This window comes from Oryctolagus cuniculus, chromosome 10, assembly GCF_051225735.1.
Source record: "Oryctolagus cuniculus isolate XC-2025 breed Fujian yellow rabbit chromosome 10, ASM5122573v1, whole genome shotgun sequence".
Classification (NCBI taxonomy): Eukaryota; Metazoa; Chordata; class Mammalia; order Lagomorpha; family Leporidae; genus Oryctolagus; species Oryctolagus cuniculus.
The window spans coordinates 123,225,429-123,247,793 of record NC_142876.1 but is presented as its reverse complement, the minus strand read 5'-3'; the positions used below and the strand labels follow the sequence as shown (position 1 = coordinate 123,247,793).

The following is a 22,365-nucleotide window of genomic DNA, read 5'->3' as shown; positions in this document are numbered from 1 at the left end:
ATGGAGCAGCTGGGACTTGAACTGGAGCTCATGTGGGCTAGTGGCACAGGCGGTGGCTGAATCTGTTGGGCCCTGTGCTGCAGTACGGGCTCCTTAATCACCCTTTTCCGTGAACTTTCTCAGGTAGTGTCATACTAGCAACAGTATCAATGAAGCCGGTGCGCAGCTGTGCTTCGTGTTGAGAGGCAGATGGAGTGAGGTCCTGGTTCTGATCAGTTTTTAGCCTAGACGACCTCCAGCTTATGTGGAGTGACGGCTCACCCTTGTGTGGGGCGCCACCACCCACGCCCCTGACCCCTGTCTACTGAGTAGCGCTTCCTCCTCTCATGTTAGTGCAGTGTCCGCTGAGGACTGTGCTGGGAGCAGGAGCGTCAGCTGCACGCTGGGGAAGGTTGCCCGGCCTGCAAGTGTCCCTGTGGAGAGCGCTTGCCTGCCCATGTGGAAGGGCTGCGTGTCTTGGGTTGTCCTGCTCTGCTTGGCTGGTGCAATGTTCCTTCTGTTCGTGGAGATCTTGTCAGTGTGCCTCCCACTCCTACTCCTCCTGTGCTCTTCACAGCAGGGCTTGCTGGTTCACATTCCTCCTGGCTCTGCAGGACGCCAGCGGGAATGAAGGGGGCTGGAGGGGTGTCGCCGTGTGGGAGGCTGGCCGGGGCCGCTGCCGCCCCTCTGGGTTTTCTCCAGAAGATACACATTGGTGCTTTTATGTGTGGTATCTGGATTGCTGAAACATGTGGGTGGCTAATTCAACTAAGGCTTCCAACATGCATTGAGGGCAACAGAAAACAGCCCTGGTGGGGTGAGGTCCTTCAGCCCCACTGGCACCTGCCCATCAGATGTTGTATTTGATCAGCAGTTCTCTTTGATGCCTCTGCCTGCAGATGAACAGAGGAGAAGCAGTGCAGGTGGAGAGAACCCAGCCCTAATGATGCCCCAGAACTTCAGCTCCTTATTAAGAAAGAGGGAAGTTGAATGAGCTCTTCTGTGCTGATCGCGGATGTCTGAAACCCTGACACCAGTGCTTTCTCCTGTATGATGCTTCTGAGGAGACTCCCGGGTCTGGAGTATGGACTTGGTGCAGGTCCGTGTTCCTGCGTACTTGAGGTTATCCCGCCTCGTGCCCGGAAGCCGTCCTCGTGTTTCAGGCAGTGGTCAGAATGAGCTTTTGGGCAGCCACCTGCCTCTGGGGGCTGCTGGCCATTTCCCAGTGGGTTTTCATTTTTATTTTTTGTCAATTACTGTGCATCTTGCCAGTGCAAGTTAAGACTGTTGTAGATTAATGTCGTATAATGGCTTTGCTGTTAATGACCGCTACACTGCCTTGTGGTGACGGGCAGCCCCGCACCCCTGAGGGTGTGGGCATCTCGAGGGACAACGGCACCTCGAGCCCGGCGCGGTGTGTGCTCCTTCTCGGGAACGTCTGCCTTGTGGCCCTCTAGGTGCTGCTTTCCTGGAGTCCTTGGCAGATGAGCTGCCCCGGCCCGCAGGCCGCGCACTGATCACTCCTTGGTTGCTGTGTGCTGACGCCAGGCCTGTTACCTTGACTTAGTTACCGGCACTGCTCTGGTGCTGGGAAGCGATCGCTTAAGCGGAGCTGCAGCCTTGGCCAGCGGGGAAGCACCAGGCAGTGACCAGCCCTTCCTGTCTTGGAGGGCCTGGCCCTGCACTGCCTGCTGTTAGAGCCGTAGCTGAGTATCCCTGACATGCTTCAGAGTTTGCTCACCTTAAATCAGAAGCCTTTCCTTGCGGTTCCAGTGACCTCTCTGCGGTCATTTGATAATGGTTTCTCTGTGTGAAGTGAAAGGACAGGTGAATGCCAGGGGGCTGACCTTGATGTTGCTGGAGAACGTGGTGTGGTAACCGCGGGAGAGACTCTAGTGTAGACTTCTTTCTTCCTTAGAAGTTAGAAGCAGTCCTCAACACGCTGACCGAGGGAAGAGGTTAACAGATATCTCGATGATGAGACATTTTGAAAAATGAAAGGGTAATTTAGGATGATATTTTGCAAGATGCTAGCTACATGTCACAGAAACCTGGTGGTGATTTTTTTTTTTTAAGATTTATTTATCTTATTTGAAAGGCGGAGTTGCAGAGAGGAAAAGGCAGAGAGAGAGAGAGAGAGAGAGAGAGAGAGAGAGAGATTGAGAGATCTTCTATCCACTGGTTCACTTCCCAGATGACCACAACAGCTAAGGTTGGGCCAAACTGAAGCCAGGAGCCAGGAGCTTCTTCTGGGTCTCCCACATGGGTGCAGGGGCCCAAGGACTTGGACCATCTTCCACTACTTTCCAAGGCTAACATTAGCAGGAAGCTGGATTGGAACTGGTGCCCATATGAGATGTTGGCACTGTAGGTCTGTAGGTGGTAGCTTAACCTGCTGTGCTACAGCACCGGCGCCCATGGTGGTGATTTTTTATTTATTTGGAAAGCCTAGTGGCATAGAGTGAGAGAGATCTCTGTCAGCTGCTTCAGTATCCAAAAGGCCACAACCCTCAGGTCTGGGCCAGTCCAAAGCCAGGAGCTCCACTCTGGTCTCCCACATGGATGGCAGGGGCCATCTTCAGCCACATCACAGCTGCACTAACAGGAAGCCAGATCGAAAGCAGAGCATCTGGAGCTCACATTGCTGCTCTCATACAGGAAGCTGGCGTTGCAGATGGTGGCTTAAGCTGCTGCACCACAGTCCCAGCCCACATGTTGATGATTTTGAAGAAATTACACACACGAGTGTTGCAGGAAAAAGAAAAAAAAATTGATATTCCTCAACCCTAGGCCTGAGCAGTAGCCTTGGTTTTCATTTCCATTCTGTCCGGTGTTGCTGCCTTTTCCTCTCAGGGAAGCTGCTGCCCGCCTTCCTCCAGCTGTGTTAACTCTCGTATGTCCTGCCTGAACAGGACTCTCTGGCCTGACTCTTAGGCTCACATGCTCACTGCACAGCGTGGCAGGACTGTGGTCGTAGATAGGCAGTCCCAGTGGGGACTGGGGCTGGAGTGGGGTTGAGGATCCTGATGGTTGCTGGCGTTTCTGAGACAAAGGTCTTCTTGTGTCAGGTTCCCTGCTTGGGAGTAGCTCCCACAAGTGGGAATGCTCGGTCCCTGTGAGGCTTGCCAGAAAGCTCACCTGGCCGTGCTGCCTGAGCACCCAGAGAAAGGTGGTTCCAGCTCACTGTCTCATGGTGGGAGCTGTTCTTGGAATGTACTCAAGAGGTTCAGCCTATGAGATCTCGTTCTGTTCGGGGTGGAGGCCACCATAACCAGTGAGCCGAGGCATGATGTGTACCTTGCTACCTTTTTAAGAAGCTAGAATTTTGAGACATTGATGAGAGACAGACACACACAGGTAGTGTTTTGGCTCTGTCCCCAGGTGTCCATGATGGCAGTGGCAGGGGCTGAGCTGAGGGGTAGGAGGGCAATCTGGTCTCCCATGTTGGGGCAGGAACCCAGTTAACTGAGCTGTCACCGCTGGCTTCCTGGGCCCCTGTGGCCGGAAGCTGGAGTCAGAAGCACCAGGTGTCAAACCCTGCTGCTGTAGTACGGGAGACAGGCACCTCCACCTTGTTCCCTAGTCATCAGCCTGCCGCCATGCTCATCGTACCTGAGGGTCCTGTTGGATGTTTTCTTCTGAAAACTGAATTTGAGTTTGAGGGTAGTTACCTAAGACAGAGGTGTGAACGCATTTGGTTATTTATGGGTTTTGTAAATGGTGAAATGAATGAAGGTTTTCTTCCTAAGAACTTAACAGGAAGTCTGGTACCCCAGTGCATTGCCTGTTTCCATAGTGGTATTCTGGCTGGGTCGTCGTGGGACTTTGGTAACAGATCTGACAGCTTTGACTCTTCCTTCAGCAGGGTTTTAGATGTGGTCTTCAAGAATATCTTTTTTTTTTCTTTTTTTTTGGACAGGTAGAGTGGACAGTGAGAGAGAGAGACAGAGAGAAAGGTCTTCCTTTGCCGTTGGTTCACCCTCCAGTGGCCACCGCGGCTGGTGCGCTGCGGCCAGTGCACCGCGCTGATCCGATGGGAGGAGCCAGGTACTTATCCTGGTCTCCCATGGGGTGCAGGGCCCAAGCACTTGGGCCATCCTCCACTGCACTCCCTGGCCACAGCAGAGAGCTGGCCTGGAAGAGGAGCAATCCGGCGCCGCAACCGGGACTAGAACCCGGTGTGCCGGCGCCGCAAGGTGGAGGATTAGCCTAGTGAGCCGCGGCGCTGGCCGCAAGAATATCTTAAAGAGAAGTCCTTAGGTATTTATTCTTAAGTTTTTTTATTTTCTGTTCTGTCTTTACTTTTTGTATGTTTGTAGATAAATACCCTTGCTTTTCAGAGCTGCTGCTGGTTAATTAAATACGGAATATTTGCTCTCTTAGTGGTCACTACTATGTTTCTTTTTAGATAAACCAGTGAGCCCTGAAATGCTGCTTTTATACTTAGCTTCTGCATAGATAGGAATTTTATCATTTGGATTCCTGTTCCTTAAGCAGAAGCCCTTGGGAATCCTTAGGGTAAGGAGAGACCCTAAGAGTTTTCCTATTACAGAGCTGTCCTTGTATCATTTGAGTCCAAGAAATGGGGCTGTGATGTTGAGCAGAGAAAGCTGCTTTTGCATGCTAGACATGGTTACATTCCATTTTACTGAGTCCACGGCTTAGCCACGCTTCCCTCTTGCGTTTCCCAGCAGCATGGCTCAGCAGAAAGAGCAGGCGACTCCCTGCAGACCCTCACCTCCATTCCCAGGGCCTGCAGCACGCGGAGATGTCGGCAGGGCCGAGAACCGGGAGCAGTGTGGGAGAGGCCACATACAGGGAGAGGGCAGGTGTGGTGTGTGGGGCAGGGGCTGTGTGCGGAGAGAGCCTTCGCTGAGGACGCCCAGGTTGCTGCTGTTGAGTGCATGACTTCTGAATGCGTCTGGAGCACAGGAGGCTCTGTCCTCCTGTTACCACGCAGCAGGCAGGAGCCTGATCCCTCGGGCGTGGGTGAGCATCTCAGCGCACCATGCCCTCGGCAGTTGCACGGGTGTGGTGGACTGGAAGAGACCCATGTGACCAAACGTCGCTGATCATGTGCCACCTGTGAGATGGTTGGTTTCTGTTGAGGATTTTGTCCTGTGATTTACTTTTCTTAAAAGGTGAACCTTCCCACAGATGCTCCGACTCCAGGGAGGTGCAGCAGAGCTGAGCTTGAGGTCCTTGGATGGATTCTTAGCTCAGCCAGCCCAGCTGATTGTTCAGATCTTTCCTTGTCAGAGCATTTCTTAGTTTCAGACACTCGTGCATGACGATGCTGGTTAAAGTTGGTACTGGGAAGCTGTTACAGGTCTGGAGCACATCTTGTCCAGGTGTCTCTGCTGTCCTGGGTTTGCGTTGGGCACACGGAGTGAGCCTCGTGAGGTGTCATGACCTGGGCACGGCGACAGCTGGTGCGAGGGGAAGCCTGAGGAAGTACAGACACACTACCCAGGAGCAAGGGGCCCTTGGCAGCCCATGGATGGGGAAGCTCAAGGAAGGCATCGCGGGGACACTCTGAAGCGTGCCCCTGGTCGTCGGTCATGTTCATTATTAATTCTGTCCCTTGTACTTCATCCCTCTCTTACCTGGTCTAGGTTTGGGTCAGCACAGCAGGTTACTAGTTGCTTTGGAGGAAAGCAGCTGCCTCCGGCATCGTGGTTGTATGGGCGCAGTGCCCTCAGGTGCATGAATGAACAGTGGCTGTCGGACGGTGGCTCTGGCAGGCTGTCCTGGAACCCTCTGCTCAGCCTCGCTGCATTCCTGGCATGCCGTGTCTGAGCCGGGCATGTCTCCCAGCCTCATTTGTCACTGTAGAGACTTGGAATTGACCCAGGTCTGGGGTTGGGGATTATCTCTGCCGCTTAATAAATGTAAGATTAAAAAATGTTAAGCAGAATTGCACAAGTAACAGAAATAGGGAAAATAGTGTTAGAACCCCTTTTGGGATGGTGAGTGAACTTTTTTTAAACATGTCTTGTGTCAGTTTCTTCTTCCTTAAAATTGGGAAAACTGTCTTTCCGTTGAGCGACTGTGACAGTGGTGAGGTAATGACAACTGCTCATAGGCCATGTGTGCCCTGGGAGTAGGCACTGGGCTGTGGGGCGCCTCTGAGGTGTAGGTGCTACATTTATCCTTTTTTTTTTTTTTAAGATTTATTTGAAGGTCAAAGTTACACAGAAGAGAGGCAGAGAGAGTGAGAGTGAGAGTGGGAGTGAGAGATCTTCCATTCATTAGTTCTCTCCCCAGTTGGCTGCAATGGCCAGAACTGAGCTGATCCAAAGCCAGGAGCCAGGAGCTTCTTCTGGGTCTCCCACACAGGTGCAGGGGCCCAAGGACTTGGCCAGTCTGCTGCTGCTTTCCCAGGCCATAGAAGAGAGCTGGATCAGAAGTGGAGCAGCTGGGACGCAAACTGGCACCCGTATGGGATGCCAGCACTGCAGGCAGCAGCTTTAACCGCTACACCACAGTGTCGGCTCCCACATGTATCCTTGTTTACAAGAGAGGACACTGAGGCTCGTAGATGTCGAAGGTCAAAGTCACAAAACTACAGACCACCCAAAATCAGCCTTAAGATCCAGTTATATCTCCCTCCACAGCCTCAGAGAGGACTCTTTTTAAAAAATGTTTGTTTTTATTAATTAGGCAGAGTTATACACACACACACACACACACACACACACAGATCTTCCATCTGCTGGTTCACTCTCCAAGTGTCCACAACAGCCAGTGCTGGATCAGACCAGATCCAGGAGCCAGAAACTGTCCAGGTCTTTGATGTGGGTGGCAGGGACCCAGGTACTTACGCTGTCACCTGCTGCCTCCCAGGGAAGCCGGAAGCCGGAAGCTGAATCAGAAGCTCAGGCAGTCTGAGATGGGATGTGGGTGTCCTGAGTGGTAGCTGTACTGCTGCACGCAGAGAGGACTCTAAGAACTCATGGGGGGTTATGCAGATTCCCTCTGCTGCTTACCCATATAATCATTTGACTTTCCTCTTAAACAAATGTTCATACATTCCATAAAGGGAAAAATACATTTTAAAGAAGCTGAGAGGGCCAGCAAAGCAAAGGTGACAAGGCTTGGCTTTGAAGTGCTGGGCTCGTTTGCTGTGGTCTTGGGAGTCCCTGGAGGCTGGCGTGTTTCTTTTGCTCTTGTGTTAGGCGGGCACGTGCATTGTGCACCATCGCTGCAGAGAGCTCTAACCCACTGCGCTCTGTGACCATCTTCCTCCTCCTCATACAGCACGCTGCAGACTTGGAAAAGAAACAGAATGAGACAGAAAACAGGAAGCTGCTGGGGACCGTGATCCAGTATGGCAACGTCATCCAGGTGGGTCGGGGCAGCCGCTGTCTTCCGGAACTTTCATGTGCCTGCGAATGGAAAGTGAGCCCTTGGCACGGGGCGAGACCCCTGCGTGGTAGGAGCCGTGGAGATGGCCGGGAAGTACGGTTTCTTGACAGGTGCTGTGGACTTGGGAGTTTGGGTTAGTTCTATCACAGTGCAAGGATCTACCCCTCTTCTGTTAGCTGATAATTGACAGGTCCAGACAGTTCATTCAAAAGGAGTCTGGCTGTTAGAGTTTTGATTTGTGTTGCTGGAAGCTTCTTCCTGTGTGGTAGAAGTCGATTTCCCATCAGTTTTATCTCTTGGTCATGAGATGTTCTCGGGAAGTCGTCGGGGAGCATCCTGGACCTTCATCATTTTAAAAATTGATCATTCACTTGGATGCACTTTTATTTGTGGCACGTAACTGGTAACCATGTGTATCTTGGTTCGCACATTATAAGGTTCACTTGGCTCGTGGGAGCAGGTGCAGTCCAGGCAACAGCTTTTACCAGCGCTGCTCCGAGGATGTGTCTGGTGGACTCGAGCCTTGCACGGTGTGTGAGCCGGCGCCACACCCATGTCCTTCTCGACTTGTCCAGTCGCCGGATCTCTGGCCCTGGCTCAGAGGGCAGATAGCACTTCCCAGCTGGGGAGCACCTGACCCATTTGCTTATCCTGCTTTGTTATTTTATTTCTCTCATTGAAAGGTTTTGCTTATTATTGCCTTAGCTTGACTGACTACAAAGGAAACCCTTCCCATTTTCATCGGTATTAGGAGTAGAGCAGTGCTAACCAGAGGGAAAACCAGAAACAGCTGGTAACTGAGCTTTGTGTTTGAATGGGTTGTTTTACCTTTTGAGACAATGAAAGTGGATGCCAAAGCTTCTTAGAAGGTTAGCTCTTGCCTGTCCACTCTTCATGCTCCAGTTCCACACAAGTGAGAATGGATACGAGGGCCGAGTGAGCTCCGAGTTCACGTGGCCCAGCCAGTGACCTGGGGCTCAGGTGCAGGACTCGCTGATGAGGTCAGATTGGGCTTCACCTGAAGAGGAAAGAGGCACCTGGGACAGGAAACCGGCACTCCTGGGTGATTGTGAGATTTGGGACAAGAAATCTTGCTGTGTCTTAATTGTTTGTGAGTGAAATGGGGATGGTCATGGTGTCTGCTTCCCAGGGTGTCTGAGAGACACCTGCCACAGGGGACACTGTATTTGTAGACTAACCTTGGTCATCATGACTCCCCCAGCCCGGGTCTTGGGGTCTGCCTGTAGGTACTGTAGGTTTGTAAACCTTTGCCGTCACCTTGACAGGTGTGTGGAAGGTCAGCGACCAGCTTGGAAGATGCTGGCTTCCCCTTGTCTGTCTTAGCCAGGGGATATGAGTCAGCCACGTAACTGCTTCTGTTAGAAGATTTGGGTGCCTGTTAGGATGCCCCAACCCCTGTGTCTGTTGCCATGGGAGAGGGGCATTGGCAGGGGACACCCTGGTCTCAGCCTTTCTCAAGGGACTGGCTGGGTGCATTTCTCTTCTTTTCCCTCGGCAGCCTGTTGAGTGGGGAAGCCCTGCCTTATGCTTCCCTGTGTGCAGCAGCTGTCCAACACCTCACTGCCTGCCTTGATCTGTTCCTCCCACCCCTTCTTGTCAGCACTGCCCAAGAGCCAGGTGCTTGCAGAGTCAGAGTGGGAATGCACCTGAAATGACAGCCCCTGGCGGAGCTGCATCCGTCTGCCCCACCTGGGGGAGGCTGAGTGGGGGCTGCAGCTCCTCGGCCCCTCCCCACTAACAGAGGGCTATGTTGAGAAAGAAAAAAATATTTCTCTACTCTCTGCCCTCTGCTTCTGCTCCCCATGCCCTTGGCTCCTCTGATGGTTCCCAGCCATGGGCACTTCGTGCTTCCCTCAGTTCACAGTGGTGGGAGGCAGGTTTGATCCGTATTTCACGTGCCCGAGAGAGAAGCCGCGGGATACGCAGAGCCGCGATGCTCACCTTGTTCGCTGGCTGGGTTTCAGCTCCTGCACCTGAAGAGCAATAAATACCTGACAGTGAACAAGAGGCTCCCGGCACTGCTGGAGAAGAACGCCATGCGGGTGACGCTGGACGAGGCGGGGAACGAAGGCTCCTGGTTCTACATCCAGCCCTTCTACAAGCTGCGCTCCATCGGAGACAGCGTAAGTCCCAGCCTGCCACCGGTTTCGCGCTGCGCCTCCCACCGCCCTGGCTGCCGGACTCACCTTGGGGAAGTGTGAAGCTGGAACCGGAGGCCTGCCCGGGATGCAGAGGGCGTTGCTGTGGAGACGGGAGTGTGGACACGGGGCTGACCGGAATACACCGCTGTGGTTTTTTCTGGGCCTCTGAAAGTATCACACACACAGCCCGTTACCTCACGCACTGAGCCCAGAAAACAGCCGTCCCACTGTAGCGTTCGGGAGGGTCCTGTCTCCCGGTTCCTGCCGTGGTGCAAAACTGGCTTCTCGCTTTGGAATCTGGTTGTGAAGAAGGGTGGGGCAGACATAGCTGGTGTGGGCAGAGGCGTGATTTCAGGACCAACCTCACTTGTTCCCAGGTGGAGAACAGGTGGTGGAAGTGGCGCCTCCTATAGTGGCTGTCACCGGCTCTGGCTGGGCCCTGTTCCTGAGGGCACAGGCATCCCTTCTGGGGTGACTTTGTACTATGTATTTGTCAGCTTAGTTCCTAAGCCATTGTGTGGGCTCAGAATTAACAGGGAGTCTTTAAATGCCATCACCTGTGATTTTGACCTTGCAGGATTCTGAAATAGTGGCTTTTCCTTGAAAGGAAATAGGTGCTCAGCCTAGCCTTAACCTAAATCTGAGTTCTGACACTTTCTGGTAGTGCCATTTGTGTTTATAAGCTTTCAGCAGTTAATAGGTGTGTGTGTGTGTGTGTGTGTGTGTGTGTGTGTGTGTGTGACTGCATTACATGTAATGTACATATGCAGAGATCACCGATATCCATATCTATATCTACCTTCCTGTCTGTCTCTTAGATTGCTTAGGGTCCAGTGCCGGACACTTGACTCACAGTGGGTGTGTTGGTTCCTGACTGAGGCCAGAAGGAAAAGTCCAGAACTTAGGTGTCACCACAGTGTGGGTGGCGCTGACCTCGTATTCATTTGGAGTTGAGAAATTCTGTCTTGTGTGTTCCCCAGACAGATCAAACAGAAAATAGACAGGTTTTGCATCTTTTTTTTTTTTTTTTTTTTTTTTTTACAGGCAGAGGGGACAGTGAGAGACAGAGAGAAAGGTCTTCCTTTTTCCGTTGGTTCACCCTCCAATGGCCGCTGCGGCCAGCGCACTGTGGCCGGCACAAAGCGCTGATCCGAAGCCAGGAGCCAAGTGCCTCTCCTGGTCTCCCATGTGGGTGCAGGGCCCAAGCACTTGGGCCATCCTCCACTGCACTCCCGGGCCACAGCAGAGAGCTGGCCTGGAAGAGGAGTGACCGGGACAGAATCCGGCGCCCCAACTACGACTAGAACCCGGGGTGCCGGCACCACAGGCAGAGGATTAGCCTAGTGAGCCATGGCACCGTCCAGGTTTTGCATCTTAAGCAGCCTTCTCCTCCCATTCCTCTTCCTTCTGCCCCCAGAATAAAATTGTTGTCAGTTCCATCTTCAGCAGTGCCGCTGCTTTCCTCTGCTTTAGTCTCTGTGGCTGTGACTCTGTTGAGAAGAGATGAGGACTGGATCAGCGGGGCTTGTCAAGCAGTGTTTCAGAGATCGTGGGTCATGGGGTGAATTTAGTGGTTGTGAGTGTTGTCTCAGAAAATGGCTGTGTGACACGTCGTGAGGATAAGTGTTGCTTTAGGGCATGGTAAGCAGGTGCACACAGGCTCGTGGCTACACGCATGGCAGGGTCATGGTGGAAAGTGTACTTTCTCTTCATTTATTTATTTGTTGTATTTGATTACTTTTATTTGAGAGACAGGGAGGGAGAGAGGAAGAACATGCTTCTGCCTTCCCATTCACTTCCCAAATGCCCTGCATCAGTCAGGGCTGGGCTAGGGCCCAAGCTGGGAGCTGGGGACCCATTCCAAGTCTCCCGTGTGGGTGACAGGAAGCCAAGTACGTGAGCCATTGCTGCTGCCTCCTTGGGTGGAATGAGCAGGAGCTGTGGGCAGGGCTGGAGGTTGAGCTGAACCCAGGTACTGCAGTGTGACCTGTGGTGTAGCCAGCTAAACCAAGAGGCCTAACACGTGCCCAAAAATGTACTTTTTTTTTCTTTCTAAGATTGATTTTGAAAGAGTTACAGAGAGACGGGTAGAGACAGAAAGAGATCTTCTGTCCACTGGTTCAGAGGGCTGCAAAGGCTGGCACTAGGCCAAGCTGAGGTCAGGAGCTGGGAACTTCGTCTGGGATTCCTGTATTATGGCAGGGTCCCAAACACTTGGGCCATCCTCTGCTACTTTTCCCAGGCCATTAGTGGGGGCAGGGTCCGAAATGGAGCAGCTGGGACTGCTGAACACATGAGCTGGTGCCCTGTGGGATGCTAGCGTCGCAGGCAGTGGCTTTTACCCATTGTACCACAACGCAGGCCCTTAGAATGTACTTCCTAATGAGGGTTGCAGTAAACACAGATGTGACTGCTTTAAAGACATAAAACTGTGGCTTTGTTTTTTCACAGATAAAGACTTAGCTCAGACAGTGTCCTGTTCTCCGTAGAATTTGGTTTGACCTCACTTCTGCAGATAGCTCAGCTGAAGGTAACAGATGAGAGTGTCTTCTCCCCACTCTGGTTCCCTTGGAACAGATCTGTGACCACTGATGCGTGTGGGACAAAGCAGCCTTAGGCAGATGCAGGAGCCCACTGGTGCCTACTTCAGCTGGCCCATGAGGCTCTGCCCAGAGTGCTCCTGGTGAGCCTGTGGCATTGGTGATGAGTGAAAGGCTCTGTGCTCCCTCCCTGTGCAGGTGGTCATCGGGGACAAGGTTGTGCTGAACCCTGTCAATGCTGGTCAGCCCCTGCATGCCAGCAGCCACCAGCTCGTGGACAACCCAGGCTGCAACGAGGTAAGGGGACTGTGTGGTGACTAGGGGAGGGTCACGTGCAGGAGACGCCGTCCTGGGCCATGCTGACAGGGATGCTGGCAGTGATGTGGGCATTGTGAGGAAAGCTAGACTCAAGATTGGGGCTGTCACATAAGGCTGTGCAAGTCTGTGCTGTGGGTGACAGGTGTGGGTCTGTACCCACCCCTGCAGTGTGGGTGGCAGGTGTGGGTCTGTACCCACCCCTGCAGTGCGGGTGGCAGGTGTGGGTCTGTATCCACCCTTCTAGTGTGGGTGGCAGGTGTGAGTCTGTATCCACCCCTGCAGTGTGGGTGGCAGGTGTGGGTCTGTATCCACCCTTCTAGTGTGGGTGGCAGGTGTGGGTCTGTATCCACCCCTGCAGTGTGGGTGACAGGTGTGGGTCTGTATCCACCCTTCTAGTGTGGGTGGCAGGTGTGAGTCTGTATCCACCCCTGCAGTGCGGGTGGCAGGTGTGGGTCTGTATCCACCCCTGCAGCGTAGTGACAGGTGTGAGTCTGTATCCACCCCTACAGTGTGGGTGGCAGGTGTGGGTCTGTATCCACCCTTCTATTGTGGGTGGCAGGTGTGGGTCTGTATCCACCCCTGAAGTGTGGGTGACAGGTGTGGGTCTGTATCCACCCCTGCAGTGTGGGTGGCAGGTGTGGGTCTGTACTCACCCCTGCAGCGTGGTGACAGGTGTGGGTCTGCATCCACTCCTGCAGTGTGGGTGTCAGGTGTGGGTCTGTATGTACTCCTGCAGTGTGGGTGTCAGGTGTGGGTCTGTATGTATTCCTGCAGTGTGGGTGTCAGGTGTGGGTCTGTATGTACTCCTGCAGTGTGGGTGTCAGGTGTGGGTCTGTATGTACCCCCTGCAGCGTGGGTGTCAGGTGTGGGTCTGTATCCACCCCTGCAGTGTGGGTGTCAGGTGTGGGTCTGTATCCACCCCTGCAGTGTGGGTGACAGGTGTGGGTCTGTATGTACCCCCTGCAGCGTGGTGTCAGGTGTGGGTCTGTATCCACCCCTGCAGTGTGGTGGATGTCAGGTGCAGGTACAAATCTCTCTCCTCCAGTGCTCATTTGCTGAACCTGCTTCACTGGTGGTGGGGGTGGGGCATCCTTCTCAGTGTTAAGCTGGGGAGGGTCCCTTCCACCATTTTTTTTTCTGGGCAGTGGGGCATCTTTTTCTGATGCCTAGGAAGGGTGCACCCCAGAGTAGCGGTGCCCACAGGGGGATCCAGTTGGGACAACTCGATCCAAGGAGCCAGACTCCAGAGTGCTCTCGCATCGGAGCCTTGTGAGCCCGGTGTGGGTTTTGCAGCATTTTGGGTTTCAGGTTTTCAAATTAGGATGCTTGTCTGGTGAAAGTCTCTTCTGATAGTAGAACACACGCAGCTGTTAAGAAGGCTGCGTGAGAAACGGGCTCTGCCATGTCCCCAGGTCAACTCCGTCAACTGCAACACGAGCTGGAAAATCGTGCTTTTCATGAAATGGAGCGACAACAAGGATGACATCCTGAAGGGGGTAGGTGGGCGCTGGGGGCGGGGCGGGGCGGCCGGGTGAGGTGTGGCATCTGTCAGGGCGGCAGCGAGGTCCCTGTCTCTTGCTGGCGCGCAGGGAGACGTGGTGAGGCTGTTCCACGCCGAGCAGGAGAAGTTTCTCACCTGTGACGAGCACCGCAAGAAGCAGCATGTGTTCCTGAGGACCACTGGCCGCCAGTCGGCCACGTCGGCCACCAGCTCCAAGGCCCTGTGGGAGGTAGAGGTGAGGAGCCTGCGGTGTGGCCGGGTGGGCACGCGTGGGCTCACAGGATGCATGCCTGTCTCTCTCTGCGTGGTCCTGCGACACTGCAGGCCCCTGCAGCCCGCCCCATTCTGGAAGCACGCAGGGATGACTTACTCAGTGGCAGCACACGGGCGTTCACCCACAGGAGATGGTGCAGTGCTGCCAGTGCTCTGCAGCTGTCAGGGAGGGAGAGGCTGTGGGCAGGTGTGCAGGAAGACTTCCCAGAGGCAGTGCTGCCTCACTGGTAGCTCTCGCGTGACTTTGTCTCAGAAGGGTTGCGCCTCCTGTGAGAATGATGTGGGGGTGGAAGGATGGGGCAGGCTGGTGACTGCATGCAGTAATGGTGTGAGGTGGGTGGTGCAGGGCAGGTGTGGGCAGTTGGCAGCGAGGGAGTAGCATCCTCCAAGTACTGATTGGGAAGACAGGTCACCGTGCCCACAGCACATGGTCCTGCGAGTTGTGTGAATTTTGCCCCTGGCCACTTTTCCTCCTCTGTACACCCGCGATGTTGCCTCCGTTGTGAGGTCGCATCTCCCCTGTCAATCCTGCTGGGTGGTTAGCTCCTTGAAAGCTAGAACTCTGTCTTGGATGTTGCAATTGAGAGTTGGTATCCCATTTGTCCCTGCCGCAGGGTTTTATACGTTCTGTGCTGTGTCTGAAAACCACTTTCCCATGCTCTTTTCATGTGAGGAAAAAGACTTTGATCATCTCTCCTCTTCCCAAATTATTTTAAAATAGTGAATGTAAACTAAGGCAAGAATTGCAAATCAAGCCACCAGGGACACGTGAGGTGTCCTTGTCCTAATTCAATGCGCTCACCGCCACTGGGCTGTTTTTCTGTGGACAGGATATTTTTTGTGAAGTTGACATCACTTTGTAAACACGTCTGCCCCTTTCTTTAATGTGTTCTCACAGACCAAAAAAAAGTACCTGTGTCAGCCCGTGACGGAAGTCATTGCGGCTGACTTCAGCAACAGAAAGCAGGTGCTGTGCCTTTTTCTCCTACAGGGGATGGAAGTGAATGGAAGATGGTGGCTTTCTGTGGGGAGCCTTTGAGGTCTGGTTTGTAGAAGTTCAGGGTGCCGAACCGGGTAGGCCTCTTGAGAGCCTTTACTGTTTTTTCCCTTCTAAGGAGAAACAGCTGTCTCATTCTTACTCCGCCAGACGCTGTCTCCTGCCAGTTTTCTCATGAATTTCCTAGGAAAGCACTGAATATCTTTCTGTACATTTTTTCCCCCTCGTGATTCCTGGGAATTTTGGTGGTTTTTTGTTGGCAGCCATCATGTTGGGCTCTCGTTGCACTTGGGCAGCTCACTGCTGCTGGCTGGCACCATGCAGTCGAGCCCGGTGGCGTGTGTGCACCGTGGGAGCCCCACGTTGCCATCTCCTCTTCTCCTGTCCTCTCTCTCCAGGTGTCAGAAGCCCAGTGCACTGGTACCTGCTATGCCTGGTTCAAACGGTCACTGAACAACTAACCGAGCACCTAAAAGGAGACCTGTAAAAGTGAAATGGATACTATGATAAACAATGACTTGATCAGCCCTTGTCCTGACTGTTGAGGAATAACTTACTGCTTTATTCCTTTTAGTATTTTTTTGTTCTGCTTAACACCATTGGTTGAACTATTTTTCTTAGGCATTTAAATGTAACTGAAAAGTGATTCCTGTTAAATATAAGAGTGGGAATAAGAGAGGGAAGAGATGTACAGTTTGTTACATGCTCACTTGAACTTACCCTTAATGGTAGAGCTAGAAATGGGCCAGGGGATTCCAATTCAGTCCCATCAAGGTGGCATGTACCAATGCCATCTTACTAGTCAAAGTGATCAGTTAAAGTTCATAATTGATCATAATGATAGGATTAAATGTCAAAGGGAACACATAAACAAGACTAGTGTCTGCTAATAATAACTGATAGAATTTAAAAGGAGAGAATGATCCAACATGGGAAGCGGGATACACAGCAGAACTCATAGAATGGTAAAAGCCCTAAACAGCACTCTGGCCTCAGAATCAGCCCTTAAGGCATTCGAATCTGGCTAAAAAGCCCATGAGAGTTTCTCAGGCATGGAAAGCCAAGACACTGTGGCAAGAAAAATGACCTAAATGAAAGATCTCTGTGAGTGAGATCCCAGTGGAAAAAATGGGCCATCAAAGAAGGAGGTAACTTTCTCTGAAGGGAGGAGAAAACTTCCACTTTGACTATGGTCTTGTCTAAATAAGATTGGAGTTTGTGAACTCAAAAGGCTTCCATAGCCTTGACAGCTCATGACAAGAGCCTCGGTTGATTACTGACATCATCAATAAGAGTGTCAATTGTTAAACCAACAATGGGAATCACTGCACTCACTTGCCATGTAGGATCTCTGTCTATAATGTGTTGTACTATGCAAATCAATGGTAAAACTACTACTCAAACAGTACTCTATACTTTGTGTGTCTGTGTGGGTGCAGTCTGTTGAAATCTTTACTTAATATACTTAGTATATTCTACATTGATCTTCTGTATATAAAGATAATTGAAAATGAATCTTGATGAAGAATGGGGTGGGAGAGGGAGTGGGAGATGGGATGGTTGCAGGTAGGAGGGAGGTTATGGGGGTAAAATCCGACATAATCCAAAAGTTGTACTTTGGAAATTTATATTTATTAAATAAAAGTTGGTAAAAAAACAGTCACTGAAGATGTGAAGGCAGAAAGGAAGGCGAGCACAGGAGGCAGCCAGTCTCCATCCTTGCGCTGTGCTCATTTGTCTGTAGGTGCAGGTCTGCGTCGTCTGGCATCGTCGCTTCAGCCTGAAGAACTACCTTTCTAGCAGATCGGGTCTGCCCATGACACGTTGCCTCCTCTCCTTCAGCTTCCTTAAAGAATTCTGTTTTGCTCCAAGTAGCACTGCATTGAGCTAGCAGTTCCCATACCACACATTTAGAGGGCACAGTTCAGTGTTTCTAGGTTCGTTAGGTTGTGTGTCTGTTACCATAGTAATATAAGAGTATCTTCATTATCCCCAGAGAAACCCTGGTGCCTGTTGGGAGCCGTTCTCCATTACCCCTGGTGTTCCCTCCCTGCTGCCTCTGCAGGTGAATCCCGCCCGCCACCCCCACCTCCATGGCTGAACCTGCACTGGGCCTTTCACAGTGGTGGCAGCCTGTAGCAGGGGGCCTTTGGTGTCTAGTTTCTTTTATCTCCGACGCTGTCTACATCTAGCTCGGGCTGCTGTAAACCAGAGGACTTAGAAACAGCAAAGGTTGTTTCTCGGAGTTCTGGAGCCTGGAAGTGCAGATTGAAGGCCCCCCCCCCAAGACTTGGTATCTGCGAGGGCACTCTCGGCTTCCCTTGCATGCCCGGGAGAGATGCCAGTCTTGGGGGTCCCACCCATGGTGGTGCTCCTCCCATTTGTTAAGATTCTGTCCTGACACCTAAGTACCGTTCCCTCCTGCGGCCAGCTTTCAACATAGGGATGTGGAGGCTGCCAACATTCAGAGTTGGTTTCCAGAGCTGGTTCATGCTGCCCCCTGATGGCTGGCTCTTACGGTGTGTGCCGTTGTTAATTTACGTTTGGTCTGCAGGCACTGGGGCCCCTGTGAGGTGTGCTGCTGTGAGCCATCAGGAGCAGGCTTTTGTGTGGGGAAGAACTGTGGCCATGTGGTGACTGTGGTTGACCTTGGGAGTAGCTGGCAAGCTGTGTGGCCCAGTGGCTACACCAGGTCACGGTCGCCCCCAGGGCCACATGACAGTTCCCACTGCTTCTGCAGCCTTTGTTTTTGAAGGTGTTTTTGCTGGGTGTGGGTTTGTAGGTGGAGTTTTTCCTTGTTGCAATTGGAAGATTCTGGTCTGTTATCTCTTAGCTTGGCTGTTTCTGGTGTGAATTTGTAATTTTTGCTCCCTATCCTCCAGATTCTGTAAAGATTTTTCTTTTGTTTCTGGTGATTATGATGGGTTTTGAGGTGTGTATCTTACTGGAGCTCCTTGAGTCTGTGGGCATGCATCAGAATGGGAAAACTTGAAGTCACTGTTTCTCAAAAACCTTCTCATGCCCCCCGCCCGTGTCCTGGATCGTTGTCTGTTGCCCCAAAGGTCCCTGCATTTGTGGGCCGCGTTTGCCTGACTGCCTGTCCTCTCCGGCTGCTTCACAGCATGTAGACTCGGGGCTGTCAGGCAGGGCTATCTGTGGTGGCTCTGGTTTCCAGGCTGTTTCCAAGCGTCAAGAGGCCTGGTGTGGTGCACCCTTCACAGGGGCTGATCCCCAGGTGGGCTCTTTCAATGTCCCGGTGAACGACCAAGGGGGTCCCCAGCATCTCTGTGCTTTGAATCATGGAATCAGGTCCTCTTACAACCCTGTATCAGGTCTAAGAATGTTGAGGTTTTGGCTTCTTCACTTGTTGTTTGGCCTAACAGGGTCTCTCTGGACCACCTGTGGTCCTAAGCGCAGAGGAGGCCCTGTGCAGAGTTCTGGAGCTTCCCTGTATGTAGCCCTGCACCTGCCAGTCCTCTGCCTCCATCCCCCAAATCCCATCCATCTGCTTATCCCCGTGAGCCCCATGTGCTCTCTTGCGTTCCCCTGCCTGGGCTGCCCACCAGCGAGGATCCCAGGCCAGCCACAGAGTGTTCCCTGTTTGGTGCCTGTCCCGAGAGAACCCGTTTCCCGGCTGTCTGTGGTAGCTCCTCCACGTCGTGTGGTGTCAGATGTCTGTGGCAATACCAGCACAGCCTGTTGCTGTGTCCTGGCGGGAAGCTGCCATGAAGTTAGCTCTCCTGCTCAGTTGGCTGGGTCCTGGTGAGCTCCTGTGTCGGCGTGCAGTCCTGTGTGGGCGTGAGGGCACGTGAGGGCACACACACATTGCTCCGTGGCTTCTCTGACTTGGTGCATGAATTCCACACCTTAGTTTCTGCTTTGTTGGGACTAAGGCTCAAAATCAGAAAAACCACTGACATTTTTCCTCTCCATGGCATACTGACTGGAGACTGTTCCTTCTTGGGATACACCGTGGGCATTGCGTACTCATTTCCGTCCATCTGAGCTGGAGGCTGCCCGCTCACCGTGGGTTTCCCAGAGGACACTGATGTTTGGGCACCAAATCTCAGTGCTGAGCTGTGACCTCCACGCAGTGTCGCACATTCCATTTCCCCCTGGTGTGGGTTCACCTGTCTTCTGCAGCTGACAGTTCTTCCTCTTACAGGTTGTCCAGCATGACCCGTGTCGGGGCGGCGCCGGTTACTGGAACAGCCTCTTCCGTTTCAAGCATCTGGCCACGGGGCATTACTTAGCAGCAGAGGTGAGTGGCGGCCCTGTGGTGTTTTCCTTTGCAGGCTCACATGTGCGGCTGACCGCTCACTCACCGGCAGCCTCGGGGGACTCTGAGTCGGCTTGCTTTCCTTCCTCCTTTTCTGTTTCCTGCTGCCTCATTTCCCTAGAAAAGAGCAGGCCAAAGTGGTGTGCACTTTCTAGTGCTAGACGGGGGTCCTGCTCACGACGTGGCGCGAGAGTCCGTTACAAAACACAGCTCATCGGTTTGGCCCCTGTAGGCCACCTGCCCTGCGTCTCACATGCCGGCCCCTGCCTGATGTCAGCGCCTGTGCCTCAGCTGTCATGGAGACGGGGCAGGTGGTATGTGAAGTCGGGAGTGCCCTGGTGCAGCGAGCAGTAGGAGAGCTCCTGGGGAAGTGTGAGCCCGCGACGCCGTACTGGAACAGACGGGCTTGTCTGTTGTAGGAGTTTCAGAAATCAGAGTTCACCCGACCTTCTGTGTCTCTGGAGGGTTTTTGGAGAAGGAGAGTTCCCATGATGCCGGACCGCACAGGTGCACTTTTATGTTAAACCGTGAAGCAACCTGGGGTGTGGCAGACACCCGGCTCTGTTCTGCTGGAGGGTGGTCTCCTCATCCCGGCAGAGAGCTCTGTGCTGTTGCTGCCCCGCGACTGTTACAACGGTGCCAGTGCTGCTTCTGTGACCCGCGACTCCCGAGCCCCCGCTGGGGCTCCCGATGCTTGCATGAAGCAAACATTTCTGCAGCATTTAAGAACTGACGAACAAGACATCTGTGTTGAAAGTTAAAATGGCGCCGTAGGAAGTTAGAGACCCAGCTAAGCAGCTGTGAGACATGTTGATGACGTCATTTGCCAAGGATCCCTGGTGGTGGCGTTTGTTCACTGTGTTTGAAGGTCAACCTAACACTTTCTGGAAGCGGAATTTTTTTTTTTTTTAATTTTCAACTCAAAACAAGATTGTCGATGGCTGTATATTGATCTTTTGTTTATTTCAGGCTTTCTGTTGCTTTGCAAGTGAGTTCACTGTGGTCTCCTCCTGCACTTGGGAGCCGTGCAGTGGGCACTGGTGGCCTGTTGTGTGTACTGTGCTCGTGTGCCGCGTGTTGTGCTGTGGCATGCTGGTCCCGTGAGTGGAGGGAAGGGAAGCGGCGTGTGCAGGTGTTGACGTCTCCTGCAGGTGGGGGCCGGTCCAGAGGATGCCGCGGATGCTCTAATCTCCTCACGGTTCTTTCTCATCAGGTAGACCCTGACTTTGAGGAAGAATGCCTGGAGTGTCAGCCCCCAGTAAGTATGGGCACAGGAGCCTTCTGGTCTTGGTGCGGTAGGGTGAGGCCAAACCACCTGGAACCCATGAGGAGGTGGGCGCTGTGGCCTCCGAGTGCTGGGGGAGGGGTTAGCTCAGGCTTCCTTGTGTCCTGTGGCAGGAGATGGAGCCTCCCATGTCCTCATTGTTCCCAGGGCCCGTTGGCCATGGCGTTCTGCCTGAGTGCTTGGTCAGGGTCCCTGTCTGGAAGTTGGGGAAGCCCATGGGGTGTTTTGCAGCACTCCCGGGTGTGGACATGATGGCCTTTCACACCCTGTTGTCTCTGTGCCGCTCACTGTATCAGGAAGAGGTCTGCATGGTGGGTTGTGACCCTGAGACCCGGGTAATGTGCACAGCCCGGTGCCTTGGGTGCCTGACTGGGCCCTCTCCACGCTTCTGACCTTGTTCTCCCCAAGTCAGAGGTGGGCTTCTCTGTACGGTGTGGTTTGGAGGCCCTCTGGACGTGTGATTCTGACTGTCAGGGGTTCAGGCATCCATGCTTGCAGGTTGGGGAAGGCAGCGGCTGTGGTCTGGAGAAGTGACAGGTGTGAGTGAGTCAGGCTCCTGTGGAGCCCTTGATCCTGGTCTGGGAGGGATGCAATAAAACGGCATTCCAAGTGGTGGCTGCTGTGTCGGGCAGTGCCCCCGTGTTTTTCTCTTTTAAATAAAGCTTAGGAAAATGTGCGGGTTTAAAACAGACTAAGGGAGGGGATTGGGTGGAGAAGACTGTACACGTGGTTGTGTTTGCAAAGCGCCGTGAGCTGGGTTTGGGACGAACCTTGGCTCTGAAACGGATTGCGCTGGTGCTGGCTGGCGGTTTCTGCTCTCAGCGCAGGTAGGCCCGGGAGCTTCTCCACTCTCTGCCCTCTTCCTCTTGGGACCCTCGTCATCCTTCCTTCCGGCCTAGCTCTGCCGGGATGAGGAGACCGAGGGGTTTCTGTGCTAGGGGCCTGCACGCTGCAGGAGGGAAATCCCAGCTGGCAGATGCTTGTTTTCCCTGCACTGGGCTTGTCCTCGAACCTGCTCTGTTTCCAGAGGGGGAGCTGCCACTGTGGGGACAGAGTGGTCCTTTCCTTGGGGATGGGGTGAGCTGGGGCTGGCGTCCCTGGGCCCCGCTGGCCTCTGACGTGTGAGGAGGACTGCCCTGTGCCGTGTGGGGGAAGGGCACTGGGGGAGCGGACAGACCTGGCTTCCGGTCCCAGAGCTGCGCTTCGTAGCTGGGCCCTGGGTTGAGTGTCTTTGCTGCTCTGAGCCGTGCCTCCCTCGTCTGCACAAGCAGCATTTTGAGCACTGTCACTGCCTTTGCATCCAGCGGGGCGTGTGGGCCGCTGCAGGTCAGGTCCTGACCCCTCCTGTGCTGGGCTCTGGTAACGCGAGGTTATTCTGTGCTCTCCGGCTTCCCTGGGCCAGGGTGGTGGATGTGCGGGGAGGCGGGCTGTGGATCTGGACTGTGGAGCTCTGGGTAGCCCGATGCTGTGCTGGTTGTGGTCTGTACACGAGGAAGGGTGTGGGAAGGGGGCCGACCCCACACCCATGAGGCCAGCTTCTGCGTCCGTGGAAAAGCTGGGTTTGTGTCAGCCTAGGGAAGATGCCTCTCGCACCACCCTGCCCTTTGGTCTTCCCTAAGTTTTGTCTTGCAGGCACCTTTGTTTTCCACTAGGGGGCGGGCGC

The 22,365-nt window shown here is 53.4% G+C and overlaps 1 protein-coding gene across 13 annotated transcripts in view; it reads left to right on the top strand.

Moving 5' to 3' along the window:
* Positions 1 to 22,365, top strand: part of ITPR1 (inositol 1,4,5-trisphosphate receptor type 1) — a 297,727-nt gene that overhangs the window by 119,700 nt on the left and 155,662 nt on the right. For 9 of the 13 annotated variants that reach the window (XM_070050019.2, XM_070050013.2, XM_070050012.2 and 6 more), the window contains 7 exons: positions 7,240 to 7,326; positions 9,333 to 9,491; positions 12,248 to 12,346; positions 13,780 to 13,863; positions 13,957 to 14,103; positions 19,304 to 19,399; positions 20,631 to 20,675. In XM_070050019.2, the coding sequence (XP_069906120.1) occupies positions 7,240 to 7,326; positions 9,333 to 9,491; positions 12,248 to 12,346; positions 13,780 to 13,863; positions 13,957 to 14,103; positions 19,304 to 19,399; positions 20,631 to 20,675 (717 nt within the window). The remainder of the gene's footprint in view (positions 1 to 7,239; positions 7,327 to 9,332; positions 9,492 to 12,247; positions 12,347 to 13,779; positions 13,864 to 13,956; positions 14,104 to 19,303; positions 19,400 to 20,630; positions 20,676 to 22,365) is intronic. The other 4 variants (XM_070050022.2, XM_070050021.2, XM_070050014.2 and 1 more) reach the window with 1 other exon arrangement.